General features: G+C 43.2%; 1 protein-coding gene across 1 annotated transcript in view; it reads right to left on the bottom strand.

Moving 5' to 3' along the window:
• Window positions 1-547: 547 nt before the first annotated feature.
• LOC143855674 (MAG2-interacting protein 2-like) overlaps window positions 548-17,883 on the bottom strand; it is a 61,631-nt gene continuing 44,295 nt past the window's right edge. Inside the window, exons 10-11 of the mRNA XM_077365740.1 lie at window positions 4,836-5,101; window positions 548-3,184 (exon numbers count right to left, since the gene is read on the bottom strand). Coding sequence (XP_077221855.1) covers window positions 1,109-3,184; window positions 4,836-5,101 — 2,342 coding nt within the window. The 3' untranslated portion in view covers window positions 548-1,108. The remainder of the gene's footprint in view (window positions 3,185-4,835; window positions 5,102-17,883) is intronic.

Here is a 17,883-nt window from a genome sequence, read left to right as displayed (position 1 = left end):
TCTCTCTCTCTCATGTGTACCACATAAGTAGGACCCAATACATAGCAATGGACAGTCCAATTCAAAATGGATAGTAACCTGGATTAAAAAAAGAAGGATCCGAAAATAATAAAAATAAAAAACGGTCCGATACAAAAAAAGAAAAAAAAAAGGTAGTAACCCAGAAAGGATCCGAATGGTAAGAGATCCTAAAGGGTCCGATCAAGACATAGGCCGATCCAATCCAAAGGGGATCCATTGACACTCCGGAGTGCTAGCAGGGCACTAGCACTAGCACCAGAGGAAGATTGGCAAATGGATATTAATATCAAGCCAAAGATGAAAAGAAAAAGAATAAAAAATCATCTACTATGAACTGAAATGAAAAAAAAAACATATTACCAATGGGCAGAGCACGGCCTGGACGGGCACATACATGAGCTACTCATAATTGGCAATCCGTTTTGGGTAGTATGATTCTCTGATGGCGGGGCTGGTGTTTTATCAGCCAATTCTGATATGTACATGTAAGCTCAGAGTTCTTAAAGGTACTCTCAATGAGTTTCAATCTAAATATTGGACTATTTTCCACAAACAGCATCATCTTGCAACCAAAAGAGAATAAAGTACCACCTCATTTCCCATTAATTGGAAGGGTTGACAGAGCGGCTTGAAGCAAAGTTCCCAACTTAACTCTTAAGCTGGAAATAGTGTTTACTAAGGATCTATACGAATCCATCTCTGAAAGACCTAGCTCACCATTCTGTTGTATGCGGACCTGTCCTTCCAAGTACCTTCTAAGACTAGCCTCCGCAACATTGATGAGACTAAGAGACCCATGTGTGTGCATGAACTGGCAAACAAGAAAACCTGCTAAAAGGAAATGTCTCGCAATCAGAAGCTCAGATACGAAGCACGTAAAGAGAATTCTGCCAAAAACAATGGACCCATGTGTGTCTGTTCTACTTCCTTTAGTCTCTCCGTGCTTCAGCAAAAATAACTGACTTTCGTGGAATAGATGCGAGAGATGCCCTGCTGAATAGCTCAAATAAGAAAAAGTGGAGCTGTAGGCAGGATTAGTGGCGATGGTGGATACAACTCCTGATGATAACATAAGAGCTAAAAGCTCCTAGTCTCCGCTTATTTTATCCAAATAGCCTCCGATTTTTAATTTAGCCTCGACCGAATCTAAGCACTTGAACAAAATAGCTTCATAAGGCAATAGCAATATTATTTTCAAAGCCATGAAGGAGTCAACCCCAATAATAAGCTGACTCAAGCTCTGGGCATCATCCTCGGCCAGCAAGACGCCTTTGGACTTAGACAATGAATTGTCAAGCAATTTCATCACAACAGAAAATTGAGACAGACCCACAAGCTTTTTGATAATCTCCATCCAACATAAATGGAGGGGATGTACAGGAATGGGTCCCACTTTTTTCAGTTCATTCTCAACTGGGTCTTCTTCGTCCTTAAAGTGTTCCCATCCCTCGTCCCAATCATCACTACTAAAATTATTGCTAGCAAAAAGCTTCTTGTCTTTTGTGCTAGTAAAAAGCTCCTCCCACTCTTCTAAAATGGCTCGCAGAGAGTCAAAATGTGGTTCAGAGGTAGCAAATTCAGATAAACGCAGAAAACAAGATACTGCTGAGTCAAGGGTCATAAGATCATCAGGAGTAATTTCTATGGTGGGTGAAATAGTTGAGACCACTTGAGTTGATTTAAGGGCAACCAAAGTATTAGTAAACCTCTTAGAAGTATCTAGTTGTGTCACCCCACCCTGAGCTGTCTCACGGCTTTCGGTACATTGTGACTCATCCCAACCTTCCCATGGATGAACATCAGATAAAATATCTGTAGGAAGACCTCCAAGGTTTCTCCCTGCAATACATTGCATAAGCTCCAAGATATAGACCCGTGTGTGACTCTGCAATTGCATGTTACCAGAAAATTCACTCAACCTTCCCCAAACCGCAAACCTAACCACTTTCAAATCATCTAAATTGCCCTCCAACTTTCTAAGCGACGAGAGTAAATGATGTAAACTGTGATGGTCACTGGAATCAGCGCCCAAGTCTAACAATGCGAACTCTAGTATGCTCAAATAAAGACGAGAGAGACTCTGAGTACCAACAGGATTTCCACTGCTGTCCACTTCTTCAGAAAATACCTCAGCAATGGCTCTAAACCGACAACCAGAAAAAGCCATGGCTCTGCAGAAAGTTGAAATGTCTGCAGTAAGTCCACCCATTACCCCAAGTTTGACATAAGTAGAGACAGTAGCCCAGCCCTGATTTGCTGAGACTTGATCCTCTACTACCAACTTTCTAAAAACCTTCAGACATTTTGATAGGCTTTCTGGATTAAACAAGCTATGTTTCTCTTCGGCTTTTTCATGGCATACAAATTCCTGGATATCATCGGTTAGTCGGACACAGAAATTTAAAACCAAGAGGAGACAATCCAGCCATTCTGATTCACTTGATGGATTTCCATTACTAATGTGAGGAACACTTAATTTATAGTACTTTCCCATAGTATCCAACATATCGGCTTCTGACATGGCTCTAATATAAATCCTGCAAGAGTCATAGTTCTGCTCAAGTTCACTTACAAAGGCACTCACATTGTCAGGGTTCAAGTCATGGAGCTTTGTTTTAATTCTAGTTGCTAAAGTTGTCAACAAACTTTGAACGTGATGTTTGTAAACAGCCTGCCAAGATATAAGACCCCCGGCCTCCAAATCTTCACAAATACCAACAAGGGTCTCAACCATTTTAGCTAGGGCATCGACACAGGATTCATGGATTTGATTGTAAACTTCATCGTTGAAATGCTCAAAGTTCAAACCACCTAATCCAGCAATATTTTTGAAGTTCAATGTTTTGATAAAAGAAACTCTTCTGCACTCTTGCTCGAGAACCTTGTAAAATTGAGATGACTCTAGAGGATTGTTGGGTATTTTTAGTTCTGGCTCTTCAGCTCCTTTCAATTGAGAGTAGAAGTCAGAGAGTATGCTATATATGTAAGCAAGACGCTGTTTGTTACACCCGTCAATTGTAGGGTAGACAATTGATGAAATCATATTAATGATTCCCACAGCACAGCTTAGAATTTCCTCTTTATAATCTGAAATTTCTGCTTGTATATCGTCATTTTCCCAAAGCTCAGAAACAAGAACAGAACCAATGAAACGCAGTAGCACCTACAAAATAACAACAACGGGGGCATGTCAACTGATAGCTCAAATTTCAAATTAATTGTGTGTGCACACTACAAAATAACAACAATGGGGACATGTCAATTGATAGCTCAAATTAATTGTGTGGGTGGTGGGTTTTCTTTTTTCTTTTTTTGAAATGGTGGAAAATGTTTAGACTTTAAACTTACGGGTGTCAATAACAATCTCATAAGCATATATAAACATATAAGACTGAATCCTATATAAGTCAATAAAATGTCATTTTCCTATTGGATGCTTCTTAGCCATACATGCAACATGTTGTCACCTAAGAGCAATGAGTAGGCCACATTGTGAATGGTTCATGGTCAAAATGTCTATCCATGTACAGACTTCCATTAACTCACAACAGAACTGATGGAAACTGAAAGCTTATTGCCATGTAAGGTGTAGTAGATCCACTGTTCTGATACAACCAACAAGAAAGGTGAACAGAAGGTGAACAGCCCAATCAACCATTACACAGATGATGTGATGGCTAGAAGGAACCAACCTTTTGCGTAGGTGGTAACCTATGATTTGTGGATACGGACACGAGTGTCGCGTGTCGAAACGGACACGGGGTGTCGGACACGGCAAACCCTCAAACTTTACAAACGGGGACACGATTTGTGGATATGGATTCGTGTGTCCAGTTTCAACATGGATACGAGTTGTCTAAATGAGGTAATTAGAATAATCAATAAAAAAACAGAATGTCACACTTGACACGGTACAAAAATATGTCCACACACCCACATTAAGTCTAACACTTCCAGCAATACAAGTAAAAGTGTCCAAAGGAGTGTCGACATGTGTGGACACACGTGTGAGTCGGCAATAAATTCGAAGTGTCGGCTGAATCATAGGTGGTAACAAAATTCAACTCAACTAAGCCTTTGTCCCAAACTAGTTGGGGTCAGCCAATGAATCCTTTAGAAAATTTTCATGAAGAAGGTGAAAGAACCCAAATTTTGGGTAGGTGGTAAATGATGGACAAAACCCAATCTTCATATAGCATCTGTGGTTGTAACCAATGATTTGGAATTTCCCTTGAGCAGTTTATGGGCCAAATATACATGAACTTGGTTTTGGCAATCCTATCCTAAATTTAGACATTTTGTACAGTTTATCTTTTTTTTTTAATGGCTTTGTACAATTTATCTTATTTGATTTGTTTTTATTTTCTACATATAGAACAAACTGACAAGGGTGTCAGCCTACATAGCGACAACTATTTGTCTCGAGATTTTCACATCAAACGTATATCTCATGACATTTATTATTTTTGGGTTATATCAGGAAAAAAGTGAAAAAAAATAAAATATTAAAATATGAACTTCAGAAAAAATACAAAAACAAAAAATCACAAAATTATTACAAGGTATTTTTTTGCAATATATAATAGAAAATGAAAATGTCATGGACTCCTGATATTTCTTGAAATTTGAGAAAATCACAATATTTTGAAATATTAGGAGTTATTTGTGACAAGCCTAATATTAGTGAATGACTATACCAGCCCCTAAATACGTGTGTGTATAGCAGAATTATATGTGTGGGTGTGTGCACATTATATGTACATATGTAGGTACACAAACACATACAAAGGAGAGAGAGAGAGAGAGAGAGAGACCTCATTGCGGTTCAAGCCATAGGCATTGGCTAGATTTAGCACTTCCTTTAAAATGGACTTCTTTTCCAGCTTTGCCGAATCAATAAAGGAGGAAACGACACTTTCAATGTACCTGCGATCTCCAGATAGAAAACGTGTGGTTTCCACCCCCGGGATTATTTGCTCCAGCTCCATTGCCTGATCGGCTAACCTTTTTTGCTCTTCTAATTTTGATTTCCATTGTCTCCAGAATGTGGGTTGTACTTTGTCCATTCTTTCTATTGCATCTGACCAGTATGTGGAAAAAATAAAAGAGAATGTTAGCTCGGAAGATATCCACAATGGAAATATAAAAAAGTTGGATTCCTAGAATACTATAAGCATATACGCATTTTCATAAAAACGTACAATCATAAAATCATTAATAACATGCTTTTGGCCCTAGAGAAAATATAGGGATTTACATGCATCATTTCAATGAACTAAACGTCAATATGAAATTGATGGAGATCAAGGGCCCGTCATACCCAAAAATCTCACAAACAAGAGCTCTTATTGATGTATTATGAAATTAATGATGTGAAATTGAGCCCTATCCATCTTGGTTTTTTCTTCCATTTTTCAAGAAACAGAAAATCTGATGCGCTTCCCTAAAAAAAAGAATTCAATGAACTTATCAAACTAACCACTCATTGATGCATTGTTTCATCGTGATTCAAATCAAGATGTAATTTTCTTGTTCCTAAATGGGCCCGCCTTCCTTTCCAGGAAGATTTTCGGTTCCCTTTGCTGATAGAATCACTTGTCTCAAAAACCCTTTAGAATCTGCCAATCTACTATCTCTCCTTTAAAAAAACATGAATAATATTTTTAGGTGTAGTTGTTTCCCATGTCGAGTAGAATTTTCTCTCTAATTATATTAAGGAGTCATTAGGTCTAAGAAAGGATTTATTTAAAGGTTTAAATGGATGGGATTAAAAGACGATGAATGGCTACGGATTTGTAGTAGACTTTTTGGGTTTTTGAGTCATGTATAGTTGTTTTAAGAGAATTTTTTAGGAGGTTTAGTTTTGCTGTCTGAGAATTATTGAATTTGAAAAGTGGATCCTCTTTACAAAAATGTGAATAATATTTTTAGGTTTCCAATTTGGAGTACTACTTTGTCTCTAATTCTATTTAGGAGTCGTTACATCTGAGAAAAGATTTATTTAAAGGCTAGGATTTTATAGCAGACTTCAGGGATTTTTAGTCATGTATAGGTGTTTTAACAGTTTTCTAGGAGGTTTGGCTTTCATGTTTGAGAATTATTAAATTTGAAGAGTGGGTTCTCTTTTCTTTGGGCGTGCATTCTCCATGCTTCGGGTGGGTGGTGGGAGTGAAGGTATACCCCATCTTTAAGTTGATTTTTCCCTGTAGCTCTCTTTTGTACTTCTATATAATGTGATTGCATCTATCCTTTCTTTGTTTTCTTGCATCTCTAACGCAGTTGGAGGATTCATTCTGATCAATTTGCATCTAGTAGTTGAGCGCAAGTTCATATTCGAGAAGTTATTTGAGAAGCCGTGATGCCACCGAGGAGAATACCTAGACTGATTTTTGAACAAGATCAGCAAGTTGAGCAAGCAGTGGTAGAGATTAACCAGAAGCTTGAAAAACTCACGCAAATCGTATTGTTTGTAAGGAATTCAGCAAAAAACAATATAATTCTGGGACGATCATTGACATCAACCCTTCAACTTTGAGGAGAGTTGGAGACCCAGTCAAAATCATAAATGAGATGGAGGTCGTGATCAAGCTCAAAATGATATAAAGATTGGGATCTTATCATGATAGAGTTCGAGGTTGCGACCAGGGTAAAAACCATGATAGACTTGGAGATATGGAGTCAATCCATGAGTGGGGATGGATCAATGGTAGAATGAGCCACTAGATTCAAACGACTTGAATTTCAGGAAAATTCTCTCTAACCATGGGAGAATAATGTAGATAGTGGGCCCTATCATACTCATAATAGTACGAGATTAAGTGATGTGATCCGTCATTAGGATTTATTTGTTCATGGACAGATCTTGTGTTTTTTATTATATTTAGGCTTTATTTTGAGTCATGATTCATGTTTTATTAATCCTATTCTTAGGTGTGGCGGATGCCCGCATCAATCCCATGGCCCACTTTATTTACTTATTACCAATGACCCAGTATCACTTAACCTCACTTATTGTTCCTTTTATCCCCATTTATTCCTTTAGGGGGGTCCACCACTTTCTTTTAGCCCTTGGAGCCCTTTTCGGGCCCACCACTTATCCCTCACTTATTTTTCCTTTTATCCCCATTTATTCCTTTAGGTCCACCACTTTCTTTTAGCCCTTGGAGCCCTTTTCGGGCCCACCACTTGTCCCATCTCCCTATTCAATTTTGGAAATCATGGAAAAGCACCCTCCCTTTAGCTGCAAAGTAGCCATCTCTCTCTCTCTCTCTCTCTCTCTCTCTCATTTATAATCTTTCATTCCTTTTATTTTCTTCCTCAATAGGCATTTCACGTGGATTTATAATAATTTTCCTAAATTTAGGCACTCAACATAATTTTCTCTTTAAAAGAATATTCTATATGCTTCTTTCAAATGGATGAATTTTGATCTACTTCTAGCTGTTTGTGTTTTCCCATGGCTGAGTATTTGGATTGCATGCGTTTTCCCAAGGCCCAATTTCAATTGCAGGAATTTCCTAGAAATGTTTGGAAAGGATAAAAATTTAAAAAATTTCTTACTTTTTTACACACATAAAAAGATAACTTGAATGACCCTAATTTAATTTTTACGTAATAGCTCATTTTATTTACAAACCTATTGAGGGTTTGCCCAAAAACTTTCCCAAGGCCCGGTTTCAATTGCAGGAATTTTCCTAGAAATGTTTGGGAAGGGAAATTTTTTTAAAATTTTCTTACCTTTTAACGCATTTAAAAAGATTACTTGAACGACATAATTTAATTTTTTCTTAGAGGGTGCTTCAATTCATGATAATATCCCTCTAAGTGGTTATTGCACATTTTATTCCTGTATGTGAATCTTGCTCTAGGATGGTGATCTGGTTTTCCTGTATGAAATATAATTTTTCCTCATAGTTCATGCAAACTGCTTGAGAAATTGACGCTCAATATTGCCTGCAACGCTTTAGATCTGCTCGATTATAGCTGATAAATTAATCACTATACGATTAAACTTATGTTCAGTTTATACACATTCGAAGTGGCTGTTTACTGACTAAATTTTGTTTCGTCTCAATTCTTAGTAATGCGCAGCTTTTATCGAAACCTTATTAGCATACTGCCAAACCCAAATTATTTAAGTGGGTTGGTTTCTTTCCCATTTTTTAACATGCAGCTATAGATGGCATTAAGCTGTTCCCCAGAAAATGGGTTTGAAGGCACTAGCATTCACAAACTCTGCTTATTTGGTACTAATTATTACTTGATTTTCTTTTCATTTATGCATAGATATATGAGATTTGTTTCCTTACTGTATGTGATTTATGAAGAGGGTTGATGGAGTCACATTTGAGTGTAAAAGACAAGAGGGTTTTGTGGGATAGATGTTGGGAAAAGGAAGGGGCTCATATCTTAAATCCATGGTCATGTCAACTATCATTAACCTTTGTTTCACATCATACTTTCAACGAATTCGGTTATCCTCATAAGTGTCAGTGAAATGTAAAGAGATCTTACTTGGAATATATTTCTGGCTTATACAAATAAATTCAGTGTATAGTATTTGGAAATTCGTTGTATATTCTATACAATGTTTTTGCCATTCTATTTGTTCACATACTACATTGATCTAGACCATCTGATCTATTGGAATGTCTTTCTGACTTACACACAGAAATTTAGTATAGTGTGTCACAATTCAGTGTATATACCATAAAACTTATTTTCCATTCTATTTGTTCACATGTTCCATTGATCTAGACCAATTTGATCTAATGGGTCCATAGTATAAGAGTTCCACTGATGTGATGTTCATGACTCTGATTAATAGTGCACTTTTAGAGAGTCATGATTCCACACCTACCCTCATTTTTTGGATTGTATATGCATAATGATAGCTGTTGCGGTCAAAATTTGGTTATGGCTGAGCTGGAGGTGAAAAGCGGATGGACGGTCTCGATCTGTCCTCGCTCCTTTGTCTTGCACACGAGAGAACGGTTAAAGACAAATGCGGAGGGTATCCTCCGCGAAGACCCTTCGATACTTAAGTCAGTGACCACAACGGATAAAGAAAACCCAAATGGAATAGTAAGTTCTTGGGAATCGTGTCCTTTACCTTTTGGGTTTTACCCCTATTTATAGTGGTTGGGTGTGCTAGGGCTAATTCGTAATTTCCCTTATGGTATGATTACCACACTGCCCTTGAGCCGTAAATACCGCTTCTTATAGGGGTCTTTTGTTGAATGCGGGGAATTACTTTTTTGCCCTTTTGGCATCTGAGGGCTCTTTTACATGTGGAGCTCTCTGATTGGGTGGTTATTTTCATCCCCATCAGTTGCCCTCCACTCCTTCAGGTCGTTTTTTAAGGTCTGGGGGAGTGTAGTTTTTTTTTTTTTTTTGGTCTTTGATGACCTCCTTGGGCCGGGCTCTTTTGAAATGCCACAAATTGGGGAGCTCATCCGATTTTTTAGACGAGCTTGAGATATTAGACAACCTCCAAGTATTGGACGATCTCATTGGGCCGGGCTCTTTTGAGATGCCACAAATTGGGGAGCTCATTCGATTTTTTAGACGAGCTCATTATTTGGGCGTCCTCCAACCGTAGCTATCAGACGAGCTCTTTTGTACGAGCTACAACTTAGGATTTTTTTTGAAATCCTTTCAACATTGCAAAATACCAAGCTCGGCTGATTTTTCGGACGGGCTCCTTTTTGGGACGTCCTTCAACCGTTGTTCGTCAGACGAGCTCTTCCGTACGAGTTCTTCTGTACGGGCTCTTTTGTACGAGCTACAACTTAGGATTTTTTTGAAATCCTTTCAACGTTGCAAAATACGAGGCTCGGCTGATTTTTCCGACGAGCTCCTTTTTGGGACGTCCTTCAACCATTAGTCTTCCGTACGAGGTTTTCTGTACGGGCTCTTTTGTACGAGCTACAACTTAGGATTTTTCTGAAATCCTTTCAACGTTGCAAAATACAAGGCTCGGCTGATTTTTCCGACGAGCTCCTTTTTGGGACATCCTTCAACAGTGGCTTCATGACGAGCTCTTTTGGCCGGACTCGTCTTCGTCCCGGGGTACTTGTGATGAGAGCAGAGTTTATGGCGGTTTGGAGCCAGGGAATCCAATCGTGACACGTGGGTGGCGCCGATTTGCAGGATCGAGAGGGTGTGGTTATGGCCATGATTTTCACCCACCGCTTATATAAGGCTAAGGTGAATCAACATTTTTCACCTTTACCTTGTATTTCTACCCAAGGTTTTTCATTCGGGTGCCTTTGGGAGTTCGGCATTTTCTGTTTTCAGGATCGGAAAACCCCGTTTTTCTCCTTTTCCGAGTAGGTATTCTCCACTTGTAGGTTATCACCGTGCATGTTTTGAATTGGTTTTTCTTCCTTTTTATGTCTTCCGACCTTGGATCTCCTTCGTCCACTAGGGGGCGTGTCGCTGGTGAAGTACGGGCCGATTTCCCGGGGGAGGCCTCGGTCTTAGATGAGCGGGAGGGCCCCCATATGATAAGAGCCGAGGCCATAATAGCCGCATCTGAGGCAAATAGGGTCGTCGCTGATCTTGAGCGTAGCTTGCTGAAGTTTATTGATTTAGAGTCCATTAGGGAGGAGTTTCACATCCCTTGGGAACTCCAGCTAAGCCCTTCCCGGTCTGCGGAGCGAGCGAGTTCGCATTTGCTCGATGTTAGTGTGTACACAGAGACCTTGAAGGGTGGTTTTAGATTCCCCGTCCATCCCTTCATTATAGAGGTCTTGAATTACTATAGTCTTGCCCTAACCTAGGTAGTCCCGAACTCCTGGTGCGTGCTCGTCGGTTTCATTTTTGTTATGAAACGAAGAGGTGTAAATCCCACGATCACCTTGTTCCGCCGGTGTGTCTCTTTGAAGAGGCATAAGGAGTATGGCTGGATGTATTTTAGCCAGTGGGTCGGTGTGGGGCTCGTTTGCCGAAGAACGTGAGTGCCCATAGGCCGAGCTGTGACTTAAGAAATTTCTCTGTTTAAATTCCTTGTTTTCTTTCTCACATGGTTCTTTTTTTGTTGGCAGAGATGGATGCTGCTGATCAGGCCAGCATGAAGAGAGCTTTACAGAAAAGAAAGAGAGGCGCGGCCTCCTCGTCTGCCACGCTACCTGCGAGGCTAAATCCGCGTAACACCCCAGTCCAGATTCCTCGTATAGAGGTGCCCCCACGACCTACCACAGCTGGGAAGTCACCGGCGGCCATAAGGGCTTTGCGCGAGTCCCAGATAGGATCTGGAGCTCGAACTTCCCCTAGTAGGGGCGACACAGCCGTACTGGCTCAGCCCGCTCCTGGGGGCAAGTCGTCCCGTCCAGCTGGAGAGTTTAATGAGGTGTTCGAGCCGGACTGGAATGTCAATAAGATGGACACCGGCGTCAGGGATACTTACGTTGCCTATGAAATTGTTGCCAAGGTTCGCCTTCCGCAGTATATCGCCATGGTGAAACATCAGCCCGTGGACCTTCTTCGAAGAGGATGGGCCTCTTCTATGTACAGTGTAAGTTGTGGTTCGGTTTGCTTGTTTTTCTACGTACAGATCTTTTGCTCGGCCTTTGACCTTTTTGAACTGTTCAGGCAATGGTCTACGGTGGTTCTTTGATGGACCAATCTTTTTTGGTCGGTGAGACCATCACCGATCTAAACAACAATGTTGCTTCTTTGGAGTCAAAGAAGGAGAATCTTGAAGCCGACGTTCGGGCTCGGGATGAAATGATCAAGAAGCTTCGCGATGACCTTAAGGCAGAGACCGAGAAGGTAGTCCGCGAGAAGGAAGGACAATTCGGGAGACCTCCTGCTGCGAGCTGAAGAAGCCGAGGCAAAGTTAAAGAGCAAAGGGGACCAGGAGGCCCGGGTAGTAGCCGAGGCCTTAGACCGGTTCAAGGCATTGCAAGAGTACAAGGAAGCCATGTACAATTTAGCACCCTTGCTTATGAGCAAGGTTTTAACGATTGCAAACGGAAGGTGGAGGAGAAGTATAATGATCTTGGATTCCTTATTGACGATGTCTTCATTTCTGGGGATGAAGGTGGTGAAGAGGAGGCTGCTTTGGTAAACTCTCCGGCTCGTACTGATGGTGCCCAGGAGGTTGGCCAGGACTTGCCGATCTCTCCGACCCGCACTGGCCCTGCTCCTGTTATTCATGACCTTGATGCCTGAGTTGTACTGCCGGGCTGTAATTTTGTTTTTGTAACTTGGCCTAGAAGCCCACTATGTATCTTTTCAGATCGTCAATGAAAATGACCTGTGTCATTAATTTGGTTGATTCTTAGTTCATCCTTTCTCATGGCTGTGCATTACCAGCGATTTAGAGGGTTCAGCTAGATTTGCGGACAACCTTACGTTGGCCGTCCTCCAACCATTGATACGATGAGTTCGTCCATTGGGTGGACGAGCTGATCCATACGAGCTACAACTTGGGATTTTTTGGATTCCTCAAACGTTGCGTCATATAGGGTTCGGCTAGATTTGCAGACGACCTTACATCGGTCGTCCTCCAACCGTTTATACAATGAGTTCGTCCATTGGGTGGACAAGCTGATCCATACGAGCTACAACTTGGGATTTTTTGGATTCCCTCAAACGTTGCGTCATATAGGGTTCGGCTAGATTTGCGGACGACCTTACATCGGCCGTCCTCCAACCGTTTATACGATGAGTTCGTCCATTGGGTTGGCGAGCTGATCCATACAAGCTACAACTTGGGATTTTTTGGATTCCCTCAAACGTTGCGTCATATAGGGTCCGGCTAGATTTGCGGACGACCTTACATCAGCCGTCCTCCAACCGTTTATACGATGAGTTTGTCCGTATGTAAGTGAAGATTTGAGCGTTCATTCTCATTGTAAAAACAAAAACTGATTACACAACTGGGTCAATTACACCGACTACACAACTGGGTCAATTACACCAACTTCCTCTTCTTTCTTACTGGTGGAACCTCCTGAGGTTCTTGGAATTCCAGGCATGGGGGAGCGTTTGGCCGTCCAGTGTTTCCAGCCAGTAGGTCCCTGTCCTGATGATCCGTGCTACTTTGTACGGGCCTTCCCAATTTGGGGCGAGCTTCCCCACCTTTGTGGGCAGTGAGATAGCGGTTCTTCTTAACACCAGGTCTCCTACCCGGTGTAGCCTTTCCTTGACCATAGTATCGTGGGTCCTGGCTACCCTCTGCTGGTATGCTGCCATCCTGATTCCCGCCCTTTCTCTTGCTTCTTCCAGTAGGTCCAGATTACTCCTTAATCCTTCTGGGTTGAGATGCTCATTGAAGTGCTCGTTTCTAAGGGTGGGAGCACCGATCTCTACTGGAATCAGCGCCTCCGTTCCGAAGGTTAGATTGAAGGGTGTTTCTTCTGTCGCGGTTCTTGCTGTCGTTCGATATGCCTAGAGAACATGATACAATTCGTCGACCCATCGCCCCTCGTGGTCGTCCAATTGCTTTCTTATTCCTTGCAGTAGGATACGATTGATTACTTCGGTTTGCCCGTTAGTTTGGGGATGGGCTACCGATGTGAACCTCTGCTCTATCTCAAGGTCTGCGCAGAATTTTTTGAACTTGGCATTGTCAAACTGTCTGCCGTTATCGGTGATGAGGATTTTGGGGATACCAAATCGGCAAACTACCGCTTTCCAGAAGAAGTTCGTGATGTTCTGTTCAGTGATTTTTGCCAAGGGCTCCGCTTCGACCCACTCTGTGAAGTAATCGATTGCAACGACTACGAACCTTCTTTGCCCGCTAGCTGGAGGGAAAGGTCTCAAATTGTCCATTCCCCACATTGCGAAGGGAATTGGGCTTAGGATCGGGACTAAGGATGTTGCGGGGAGGTGGTCCGTTACGGCGAACTTCTGACATTTCTTACATTTTTTTACAAGCTCCGACGCGTCTTTTCTGAGAGTGGGCCAGTAGTATCCTTTTCGGAGTATCTTGTGAGAAAGGGTTTTTCCGCCTAAATGCTCCCCACATATGCCCTCGTGGACCTCTCGAAGTGAGCGGGTTGCGTCGGTGGGTCCCAGGCACTTTAGGTAGGGCCAAGAAAATGATCTTTTGTACAATTCGCCTCTGTGCAGAGTGAAACGAGCAGATCGTTGGATGATCTTACGAGATTCCTTTTTGTCTTCAGGCAATGTCCCGTTCCTCAAGCACTCAACAATGTCGTCTATCCACGAGGGTTCTTGGTTGATATGTAGGACCGTTTCCTCCTTGGCATCGACACTTGCCTTCTTTAATACTTTTATGTGCACTGCTCCCAGGTTTGTGTTCCCCGACGAGGCCAATCTTGAGAGGGCGTCGGATTTTGTATTCTCTGTCCGAGGCACTTTGACAACTTCGAATCTCTTGAACATCTGGGCGAGGGTCTTTACCTTCGTCGGGTATTTTGACATCCTGGATTCTCTGGCCTCATATTCTCCGAGGACTTGGTTGGTGACTAGCTGGGAATCGCTGTGAGCTCGCAGGTCGTCTGCTCCAACCTCGAGTGCTAACTTCATCCTCGCGATGAGGGCTTCGTATTCGACCTCATTGTTGGAGGCTTTAAAACAGAAACGAAGCGCGTATTCGATTGAGAGTCCGCCTGGACCGGTAAGTATTAGCCCAGCCCCAGACCCTTGTTTGTTCGAGGAGCCGTCAACGAAGAGGCTCCATTCGGGATCGCCGAGCAGTTCTGCAGAGTCCGGCCTCTGGGAGATTATTGCTTCTTTTGCCGTGGCTGGTTCGCCAAGCGCTGGTTCCTCCCCTCTGTCGGGTTCACCTGGTATGCTGCATTCAGCTAGGAAATCCGCCAATACTTGAGCTTTAATGGCGGGGCGTGGTTTGTAGCAGATATCAAATTCGCTGAGCTCTACAGACCACTTTACCAGCCTCCCGGAGCTGTCTGGCTTGTGTAGTACCTGCCTTAACGGCTGATCTGTTAAGACATCAATAGTGTGCGACTGGAAATATGGCCTCAGCTTGCGAGCTGCCAGCACCAGCGCGTAGGCTATTTTTTCAACCCGTTGATACCTGAGTTCCGCGTCATGGAGTATCCGACTGACATAGTACACCGGTTTCTATTGTCCACTGTGCTCTCGTACCAAGACAGCGGCTAAAGTGTTTGCTGTGATGGCCAGATAAAGAATGAGTTGCTCTTCGGGCTCGGGTTTACTTAGCAGAGGCGGTGAGGTGAGGTACGCTTTCAGCTGGTCAAAGGCTGTCTGGCATTCTAGGGTCCATGGGGAATTTTTAACTCCCTTCAGAGCTCTGAAGAAGGGGAGACACTTCTCCGCAGATTTCGAGATGAACCTTCCCAAGGCGGTGATCCGCCCAATGAGCCTTTGGATTTCTCTGATCGTAGTTGGGGGACTCATCTCCCGCACGGCCTGTGTCTTCTCAGGGTTTGCTTCAATGCCCCTTTGGCTGACCATGAATCCTAAGAATTTTCCCGCCTTCACTCCGAAGGCGCACTTGGTTGTATTTAACTTCATGTTGTTTTGCCTTAAAATTTTGAACGATTCCTCCAAATCGTCGACGTGCTGGCTGGCTTGAAGGCTTTTGACGAGCATGTCGTCCACATATACCTCCATGTTCCGTCTGATTTGCTTTTTGAACAGCTGGTTGACTAGCCTTTGATTCGTCGCCCCAGCATTTTTCAGACCGAAAGGCATGACTTTGTAGCAGTACAAGCCTTGGTCCGTGATAAACGCCGTTTTGGGGATGTCCTCTTCGTACATTCGGATTTGATTGTATCCTGAGAATGCATCCATGAAGCTGAGTAATTCGTGTCCTGATGTGGCATCAATGAGCTGATCAATCTTCGGGAGTGGGTAGCTGTCCTTGGGGCATGCTTCGTTAAGGTTGGTGAAGTCAATGCAGATCCTCCACTTCCCGTTTGACTTTTTGACCATGACGACGTTGGCGAGCCAGTCTGGGTAGTGTATTTCTTCGATGAATTCGGCTTGGAGTAACTTTGATTTCCTCTCTTATGGCTTTCTGCCTTTCTGGTGCGAAACTTCTTTTTTGCTTCATCGGTTTGCTGGTAGGATCGACGTTTAGCCTATGGACGCTCAATTTTGGATCAATTCCGGGCATATCTGAGGGTGACCAGGCGAACACATCCGAATTTTGTTTCAAAAACTTAATGAGGCTCGTCTTGAGGTCGCCTGGAAGTGAGGATCCGACTCTGATGACCTTCTCTCCATCTCCGTTTTCAAAGAGCGGAATGTTCTCCAAGTCTTCGAATGACTCGTTTCTCATTACCTGGGCCTCATCTCTCAGGTCGAACATCTCGATTGGGAGTGATTCGGCCGCAGGTTTTCCCCTCAGGAGCGTTGCATAGCACTCCCGGGATTCGATCTGGTTTCCTCTGACTTCTCCGATGCCCTCGGGGGTGATAAACTTCATCTTTTGGTGGTGGGTTGAAGTGATGGCTCTTAGCAAGTTTTGCCAGGGCCTCCCCAGGATCGCATTGTAAGTGGACTGGGCCTTAACCACTAAGAACTCTATCATTGCAAAGCTGTGGCGAGGGGCGTTGCCGATCCAAACAGGGAGCTTTATAAAACCTTCGACTGGTACGATGTTGCCTGAAAAACCGTATAAATGGGAGTCGAAAGGTTTTAGGCGATCTTCTGGAATCCCCATTTGCTTGAACGCATGATAGTACAAGATGTCAGCTGAGCTTCCGTTGTCGACTAACACTTTCTTCACCAGGAGGTTGGATATTATCATATTTATTACCATCGCATCGTTGTGAGGCATTAGGACCCCTTCGAGATCTGCGTCTGAGAAGGATATGATCTGGTCTGTTTTCGGCTTCTTGCTAAGGACATGGGCCGAGCTGATTTGTCTGGCATATGCTTTCTATTTTGAAGTTGAGACTCCTCTCGCCGTTAGGCCGCCCATGATCGTATTGATGACCCCAGCAGGACGAGGGGGATGGCTTTCTCTGGTGGGGCTTCTATGCTCCCGAATGTTCGACTGCTCTGGGCTCAACTGTTCTGGGGTCTTGCGAGATGGTTCTCTCTCCACTGGACGATCTTTCTTTTTCAAAAGTCTCTGAGGTGGCCTCTTTTTATCAGGTCCTCGATTTCTTCTTTGAGGTTACGACATTCGTCAGTGTCGTGCCCGTGGTCTCGATGATACCGGCAGTATTTCGATTTATCCCTTTTACTTCCCTTGGTGAATAACTTGTCAGGCCATTTGAGGTATCGCTCGTCCCTGATGGCCATGAGTATCTGACTCCTCGGCGCGTTGAGGGGGGTGTACCTGACTTCCCTCTTCTTGGGGCTTTCGTCTCTTCTCTGACTTTTGTCTTCTTTGTGGCTCCTATGGTTTGGAGTTGAGATGTCCCTCTCTTCTTCCCGAACTTTGCGCTTAACATTACTTTTAGCTTCAGGAATAAGGTTAAGCGCAGACAGCGTCTCTTCGGCCGTTATGTACTTCTCAGCCCGAGTGAGAAGGTCTGCAAGGGAGGTAGGGGCTTTTTTCACGATGGACATTCTGAAGTCCGCAGATTTCACTCCCGAGAGGAGGGCGTTCATGGCCGCAGATGGATCTAAGTTTGGTATTTGCAAAGCTTCACGATTGAATCTGGCGATGAATTCTTTTAATGATTCTTCTGTATGTTGTTTTACCGTCATTAACGACGAAGCTGTCTTTCGAGTTCGCCGACTACTGAGGAAATGTTTGACGAGTTGGTCTCCGAATTCTTCGAAGGATTTGATTGAGTTTGGCCGGAGGCTTGAGTACCAATCTCTGGCCGCTCCGACCAGCGTCCCTGGGTAAGCTCTGCAGATGAAGTCGTCCGACACGCCGTGTATCAACATCATTGTTTTGAAGGTTTCAAGGTGGTCCACGGGGTCTGTCGTGCCATCGTA

This window comes from Tasmannia lanceolata, unplaced genomic scaffold, assembly GCF_043159265.1.
Source record: "Tasmannia lanceolata isolate RefF3 unplaced genomic scaffold, GAP_Taslan_0.1 ptg000023l, whole genome shotgun sequence".
Taxonomy (NCBI): domain Eukaryota; kingdom Viridiplantae; phylum Streptophyta; class Magnoliopsida; order Canellales; family Winteraceae; genus Tasmannia; species Tasmannia lanceolata.
Note: the sequence above shows the minus strand (reverse complement) of the source record. Positions and strands in the feature narration are given on the sequence as shown.